The sequence below is a fragment of the Miscanthus floridulus genome, chromosome 17 (genome assembly GCF_019320115.1).
Source record: "Miscanthus floridulus cultivar M001 chromosome 17, ASM1932011v1, whole genome shotgun sequence".
Taxonomy (NCBI): domain Eukaryota; kingdom Viridiplantae; phylum Streptophyta; class Magnoliopsida; order Poales; family Poaceae; genus Miscanthus; species Miscanthus floridulus.
In genome coordinates, this window is record NC_089596.1 from 92,009,437 (window position 1) to 92,018,139 (window position 8,703).

General features: G+C 42.0%; 1 protein-coding gene across 1 annotated transcript; it reads left to right on the plus strand.

Annotated features, from left to right (window-relative positions):
- Nucleotides 1–376: 376 nt before the first annotated feature.
- On the plus strand, nt 377–1,411 carry LOC136515975 (LOB domain-containing protein 41-like). The gene has a single exon (XM_066509409.1). It carries the CDS (start codon nt 377–379, stop codon nt 1,409–1,411), a length of 1,035 nt encoding a protein of 344 aa, XP_066365506.1.
- Nucleotides 1,412–8,703: the final 7,292 nt, after the last annotated feature.

Below are 8,703 nucleotides of genomic sequence, written 5' to 3' on the forward strand. Positions count from 1 at the left end.
CTGACTTAGGCTTCTCAATGTTACATTAAATATAAAAGATAGCCCGTGCAGCCGATCTTTCGTCTCTTGTCCGCCATTTTCATACACCCTTTTGGATTGTTCTGCCGCGAGGCACATCCAGCTCCTCTTGCCGTTGGGTGACTTCAATTCCTCTCGGCCATCTCCAGTTGCCTCGCTATTACTGCAGTGGAATCCATTTCCTCGGACGCCGAATCCGCCTCCCCCCACCCCAGCAAAACCACTGGCGCCCTGCGCAGCCAGCAGCCCACCGCCCTGCGGTCTCCGCTTATAAAACCGCCCACACACGCCCTCCCCCTCTCCAACAACGTGGGCCGCGCGGCCGGGTTCGTATAGGATAGCAAACTCGGCAAGAAGCATGCTCCCGATGAGTGGATCCACCTCCACCGCCGGAGGGGCGGCGAAGATGCGGATGGTCAGCAGCTGCAACGGCTGCCGCGCCCTGCGCAAGGGCTGCAGCGACGACTGCACCATCCGCCCCTGCCTGCAGTGGATCAAGAACAAGAACCCCGAGGCGCAGGGCAACGCCACCGTCTTCCTCGCCAAGTTCTACGGCCGGGCGGGGCTGCTCAACCTGATCGCCGCCGCGCCCGACGACGCCGGCGGCCAGGCGGTCTTCCGCTCCCTGCTTTACGAGGCGTGCGGCCGCATCGTCAACCCGGTGTACGGCGCCGTCGGCCTGCTCTGGTCGGGCCAGTGGCCGAAGTGCGTCGACGCCGTCGAGGCCGTGTTCAAGGGGGAACTCGGGGTACCGGTCGACGTCGTGCAGGTCGACGCCGCGTCGTCCGAGGCAGCCGCGGCCCCGCCGCCGCCGCTCGGCGCCAGGCCAGGCGCGTCGTCGTCGGCTGCCTACGACATCCGCCACTTCGCCAAGAATTCCGACGCCGCCGTCGCGGCCGACCTCCTCCGCTTCGCTCGCGCCGGCCGCACGGGGTTGAAGCGCGGTAAGGGTTCTCCTTCCTACGCTTCCAAGGCGAAGCTCCTCAAGGGCAAGGGCAAGGGCAAGGCCACCAAGAACGTGCGCGCGTCGCCCAGCCCTCCTTTGGGGCAAGGGCAACAACAAGAGGCGGAGGAACTGGAACCGGTGCCGATGGTCATGGAGCTGCTTGAGCACGACGGCGGCCGCGATGAGGAGTTTGCGGGCAGCCACGACCACCACCTGAAGGGAAAGGGATCGAAGGAGAACACCGACGTGGAGGCGGCGGCCTCCCACGTGATCCAAGCCGAGGCCGAGCCGCCACTCGGCAACCAGGTGCTGGTAGCGGATCAGGAGGAAGAGAAGGTCGGGCTGGAGCTCACGCTCGGTTTCGAGCCGGTGCCACTCGTCAGGCAGCAGCCGTGCGGCGACCAGACCGGGTCGAGCGGCCTCCGGCTGCAGCTGCCGCCGGCCTGATGAGCTCGCCTCATCTCACTCAACTATAGTTAACAAAAGAGAATAAACAGTTTGGGACCCCAGCGCCCCAGCGGTGTCATGAGACAAATAAGCAGCAGTCAACAACAACATATTTCCTAGGTTTCGCATCGTTTTTATCCCCATATTTTCTTCCTTGTAATAAAAGACTGGTGGTCAGGACATCACAGTTAGTCTTGCCGTAGGACTTCTTTCTTGAGTCCTTGTACCCAGGTGATGTACTGGCTTGTTGGCCAGGATATGAAAAGCCTTTCCCTTCATATATAGCATAATAACCTTAGGGCCCGTTTGGAACGCAGGAATTTCACATGAATCGCGCAGGAATTTCACATGAATCAGTTTAATTTCATAGGAAAAACACAGAAACAGGAAAGTTTTCCCGTGTTCCAAACGGGCCCTAATTCCTGCAAATTAATTTCCTTTAGCAGATTCAGTTTTCCATCTCAAATCAAAATCTAAGAGTTCTTGATTGGTGATACATCGATTAATCAACTTCAATTTTGTGGCAGATTGAGTCCAACATCAAAAGTTTGAATAAAGAATCGAGAGTGGATTTAATTTCTTACAAACCCCCGTGACCAGGGGTGAAGCCAGGCATCAAAGCCATCGGGGTGAACTTCACTGATCAACACACAAAATCTACTTGCAAACAATGAATCTGTATAGGATTTGCTAAAATTTAGGGCATGTCTGGTTGCAAGGGATTGAATGACTCCCTGAAAAGATTCCTGGCTAGATTGGTTATCAAATTTATATAAGCTTCATCAAAACGGAATCGCTCGGGCCTCGTTCGAGCTAAACCAAACGAGCTCTTATAGGGCTTGGCTGACCCCGGTAAGTGCACATAGCTCCGCCCCTTGCCTGTGACTAGGTGATGGATTTAGGATTTCAGGGTTGTCACAGAACAAAGTCGTATACCAATGGTTGGATATTATCATGACGCCACTAACGCCTGTGTGCATGTCGGTGTGTCTAGCAGTCGTCCTAGTGTTCCCATGGGGATTGCGGAAGAGATGACAAGATTAGGAGCGCGTGAGGAGTGAGGACTGACGGCACCAATACCACCATGTGTGATGAGAGTCTCGGTGAAGAAGATTATTCTCGTGGGCCTGTTGGCGAATGGCAATTTTGATGGGCCTAAGGAAAGGTTTGATGGTGGAGTGTGGTGGGAGGAGGCTGGAGGATGCGTTTTTTTTATAATAAATAAACAGATGACAAGAAAATAAGAAAAACGAAGCACAACTAACGTATACACATTTACACCTAATATAATATATACACACCTAATGTTTTGTCTAAATTGTTGGGTATTCATAGGAATACTCAGAATTTGTACTGAATCCGCCCCTGCCTGTGACCAGAGGGGCTATCGACATATTGAGGCTGCTAGTACACTTGCTGCTTCAATTTGGTAATGTGGAACCAAAACTGAATGAAAAAAATGAGAGGAGCATGGGTCAGCGGAGTTAATTCGGTTGAGGAAATATCAAGAAATGTACAATTGCTACAACCGGAATAATTGTACTCATTTTTGGTTTTTCTAGGTGCATAGCTTTTGTTGTGCATCAAGATATACACTATGTCTAGACACATAATAAAACTTATGAATCTAGAAAAGCCAAAACGACTTGCAATTTAGAATGGAGGGAATAGAAATTAGTATCATTTACGATTTCAAATATGTATGGTATATAAAAATATATTTCATGCCGGATCTAATGATTCTTTTGTAATCAGTATGATAAATATTGTTGCCCTTTATATAAAATTGGGTCGAACTTAAGATGGTTTTACCAAGCACTATGCTAGAAATGCATTGTTTTCTGGGATCGAGGGAGTACTCCTATATGATTGTGTAGGTATAGGGTGTTCCGTCAAAGAATTACCTTATGGTGTGAGTGCTTCTAGGATAGAAGGAGCAACTACACCATGCTAGCTGGAGCCGAAGATGGAGATGAATAGGAGTTATAGGAATGTAGATATTTTTCTCTTGTTTCATTTTTTCCTGTTGTCTCTCCAATTGCGAGTTATCCCTTAGGCTTCACAACTTATCCGGTAATCCTTGTTGAATAAGGTTTTTCTAGTTGTACTATGCCTCTGGTGCATAAATTTGTCCCCTTCTTATTAATATAAGTTGGCTCAGCCGGATCTTTTAAAAAAATGGTGTGAGTGTGACATGTGGGAATGTGGAAAAAGGAAAACTCACACACAAGAGTTATGCAACTACTGAGTTTATAGGAAAATACATACTTTGTCTCTATTTCTTGCCCTGGCATGAATTTAAAAATGATAATGGGGATAATGATTACAAGGAAATTAAAGAGCAGATGTTAGAAACTCGTGTTTGAAGATGGCATTTCAGAACTTCAGGAGGTATATGGTGCTTACCAACAAAATTAGGATACCTAACTAAAAGGAATTGCACAAATTGACTAAAATATATAGGTTTTTATTAACTGCTGAATTGGTCAAAGTAGGAGATGATGGCAATTCAAGAAGTAAATGGCACATAAATTTAACCAAGTTTTTCAACTTTTTGGCATTGACGACAATGGGCATATGTCAATAAATGATGCAGCATGGGCACACAAGAATGGAAGAAAAGGTTTGAATTGAATGTAACTATTTACATTAACATTCGTCCTACTACACAACCATATGTACTATTTATGTAATTGAACCTTAAAGTGTGTGCACACTTTTAATATCCACTTTCACATCACATAATGTAAATCATTATATGTGTGCAAAATACAACTAAATTCCTTATTCTTCAAGAAGAAGACCAAAAGATGGTGCCCAACATGCAAAATGTAGACAACACTGAGAATGGGTGCAATAATTGAGAGGACAATGAGAAAGTACTATGATTCAAATGTAGGCAGTCTAATTGTATGTTACTTTTTAACCACACTTGATTTAACATTTGATTTCAAAGGTAATTCACAATTCTACAAACTTTACTCATCAAAGGCGGTTTTTGGTATTGGCAAAGGAAACATTAATAAGAACAATGATGGTTACCAAACTATGAGGTATGTTGTTTATAGAGGTTGATAATTTTGTTTGGCTATTAATGTTACAAGATGAGACAACCATAGCATTAAGTGGACCAGTTTACACCATCACTATGCACGATTTTGAAAAACAAACTGAAAGCAAGAACAAAGTTCTAACCACGAGGCTACATCGCACTGATGATGATGGTTGGCTTATTTCAATACATGTCAAAGGAACACAACCAAGAGCTATAAGAGCTACAGATGGTAATAAAAGGTAATGGAATTGTCATATGAAGATAGGTGGATGCTCGTGACAATTGCTCAAGTACTTATGTGAGAATAATATCACACTAAGCAGGATTCATTGCATAAAATGGAATGTCTATTCTGGAGCATGGTCAACATACCTTTCAATAGAAGGTCATTATGCACTATGAGAGACCTATGATTGTATAAGAAAGACACTTGATCTTTTTTTAAGAAGACACCTAAAGACCCAAGACTTTAGTCCAGGTTGATCTTGATATCATGGACCAAAATAAATCCCTAATTTGGGCAAGTGAAAAGAACTAACACAATTGAAGTCATTTTTGGCAATGTCATGATAATTGACAGCACATATTATAGGAACTTATACAAAATGCCATTTGGACTCTTTGTCAATGTTTTGCAAGTGTGTTAATGCATGGTGAAAAGGTTAAGAAATATGAGTGGTTGTTCAAAGGGTTCTTGATACTAATGGGTTATGTTGTAGCCACAAACAATAGTAACAAACTAGTTTTCATGTTCTTCTACAACATTTTAGATTACTGGAAAAGTTTTGTTGAATGGTTGATTGCTGAATGTATAAAACTAATGATTTGTCTTTTCAGATCACTGCATGGTTGTGGAGACAGAAATCAAAGAAGTGATGCATAGACCATTATATCTTTTGTGCAAATGGCATGTGTTCTATATGCAAGGATAGAATTAGAACCAATCTATATGGAGGATGGATCTTGTTAGATGAGTTCCACATGGTGACCAACAAAATGTTAACCATTAATGGATTTGAAGCTACTTGGGGGTAGTTGCTTAATAAGTATTATTTGGTGGAGCATCATTTCTTGGTCAATGCATATGACGAGAGAAAAAAATGGGCCAAGCATTACAACATGGGACAATCATGAGGTGGCATGGCAAGCACCCAAAGGTTCGAAAGTGCAAACAACATGCTAAAATATGTTGTGCCATGGAATTCATCAATGAACTTAGGCCCTGTTTGGTTGGGCTTTTGGCTTTGGCTTTTGGCCCCAAAAGCCAAAAGCCCAACCAAAGGGGCTGCTTTTGGAGGGTGCTTTTTCAGAAGCAGCTGCTTTTCCGTAGTTCATTTTTGAAAGCTGGGTTGACCCTGCTTTTGGCTTTTGGCTTTCTGCTTTTCGAAATTGGTGGAATAAAAAGCTCTTCCATAGTTGTTTCAAGAGAGATAAAGATAAAAGGTATATTTTATACTTATTTAACCAAACAGCTTTCAGCTTTTCTACAGCTCACAGCCCACAGCAGCTTTTCCACAGCTCACAGCCCACAGCAGCTTTTTCCCACAGCCACAGCTCAACCAAACAGGGCCTTATTTGTTGGAAACCTAAACTTCTGATGATATATACTCGATGCACTAAATAAGAGATACAAAAGTAGAGTGATGTCATCAAGATGTGTTACTAAAAGGAAGCTTGGTTTCAAGTAATACAAATTAATTGCTACTATGTCTACCTTTAGATCTAGTAGTATTTCCATTCCAGATGTTTTGTTTCTTAATTTATTTTTGTTTACGAACAAAACAAGATGGGTCCATAGTTCTATTTTTTTCTTAATTTCCTCATGGAGTGAGGGATGTTTATTTACCTCACATGTATCGAAGTTTAGTATATTTATTTTGATATTGACCTAGAATGACAATTTTATTCCAAGATGAGCAGAAAATTCCATTTTCCTTGGCATTCATTACCAGAATGATTTTTTAAATCCATGCTTCTTAGTTTAGTACATAGACCACTTCTTATTCAATTATTGTTTAATTTTAGCCCTATTTTGGTTGGAATAATGACATATATTTTTTTAAACATTTTTCCACTTTGATTTTTACTAATCCTTAGTCTATTTTTTATTTCAACTTATATGGTAGTCTTAAAGCACATAAAATGAAGGGATCAACGATGACTATGGCAACATTTATGTTCAGTGCTTACATCCTAGACAAACTTTTTCTAGTAATTCCTTGTATTTTTGTCGAGCATTTGTTTTCCTAGTTGTATTGAAATCAGTAGGAAAAGTTGCAAATTTATAGTGACTGCATACCTAGGTTATTTTATATCCATATTTTTGTGCTTGCATCATGGTTTTCATGATTGTTGGTTTTGGAAGCATTACTTCATGTCCATAATCTTTCAACATTTTTTTGTAATTTTGTCATTCCTAGTTAGTGTTGCTTCTATTTACTTTTTAATTAGCAAGAAGTATTTGCGTGGCCAAGCAACTATATATTTGACCTAGAATGTTCTATTTATTTGACCTATTGCCCAAAGATTTAACTCTATTTAGGCTTAAGGTGTGCTTGTTAATGCAAGTGTTCTTTCTTTTTTATCATTATCATCTAGTTACTTGCTCCTACAAATCCTACTAAATTCATATTATGTTGTGGATTAACATTCATATAAGGGATATGGTTATATTATTAATATGATGAATCATATTATGCACACTTTTTATACTTAGTAATATGCTACAATTTCTAGAGGGACCAACATTTGTTGCTGAATAAGTCTTTAATGATGGTGTGGGGCAAATGTCCTTAGATATGATGACACCATTGCTTAGAAACATCCTTCCAAGCTTGAGGAACCTATAGGTACGGTGTTGAATTTCTTGCGTCGTGCTAAGAGGCTAAATAAGGAGGATGTATTGAAGCAAGGATAATGGTAGTGTCCAGGAACATTATCCAAAGAGTATTAAGCATAGAAAGGGAGTTGGATCATCAACACCCGTTGTACCCAATGTCTCATATCATGAAAACATAACTCAAAGTTCCTTAAGATGGTTCCTATGGGTGCCACGAATGAAGCTCATGATTACAACTTTACTCATGATAATAATGATGATATTATCAAGGTGTTTGGGGTATTTTATTGGAAGAGATATACTATTTTGGGAAGGTTAGTTCATGGGAAAATATGAGATCCTTTCGAAATAATGGTTTGTCTTCCTACTCTTAACACTTTAATCATGCAACTGTTGGGTTAAGCTGGATGAATGGAGTGGCTAGGTGTTGGTGCTATTTATAGTGACACTTTCATATTATGTTTAAGATTTGAAGGGTTTATACCACTTGATACCAACATTAATTCAGTGGAACAACATCTTGTGTTTTATGGAGCATGTTGCTAAATCATAGGAAAATAGGTCTAACTGAACACTTTTTGTAACTAACCTAAAGCAATGTTGTTGGAGCCAAGATGGGCCTTAAAGAACATGTAGACACACAAAGGCCCAAAGTGAAACATGTGAGTAGAGCATGACACCGGTTGACACTAAAACTACCCCACCCAACTGAAAGCCCTAGTTTGGTTTTGAATAATTGATGAAACCTAGCACTAACCTTTGTCATGAGCAGTGATATGAGCTAGGTTGGTGCAATCCAAGTGATTGAGCAAGGTGAGGTCCATGGAGATGAAGATGGACAAGTGTTGATGATGATCAAGCTCTAACTTGGAGAAGAAGAAAGAGAAAAACAAAACCCGAGAAGATCAAGGCAAAGGTATAAGATAGGTTTTTGTTTTGCACTCAAGACACCATAGAGGATGTGAGTGACTTAGGATCGATAGCCATACTATAAAGAGGGGAAATATTTGGCTAAACAATTTATCAAGTGTCACTAGGTGACATGACTTTTGCATATGCATTTAGGAACCTAATGTGCTAACTTTGACCCTTGTAAAATGCTTTGAAAAATACTAACACTCGTGCACACACGTTCTATACTTTGTGGTTAGCAAGTTGGAAGCAAGGGTGAAGTGGTTGTGGACTTAGAAAAAGAAAAGGAGTACATAGTCCACGACTGGACGTTGGCCGTGGGGTGACCGGACTCACCCCGGCACATCCGGTCAATTATAGCGAAGGCACAGTGACTGGCCGAGAGCTAGGTAAAGGACCAGACATTGGCTATGGCCCTGACCAACACATCCGGTCACTTCTTCAGACAAGCAGACGTAGAGGTCAGCGCGCGACCAGACGTGCAGG

Bases quoted from the DNA above. Each gene is read 5' to 3' on its own strand.
- LOC136515975 (XM_066509409.1), top strand. From the start codon at position 377: ATGCTCCCGATGAGTGGATCCACCTCCACCGCCGGAGGGGCGGCGAAG.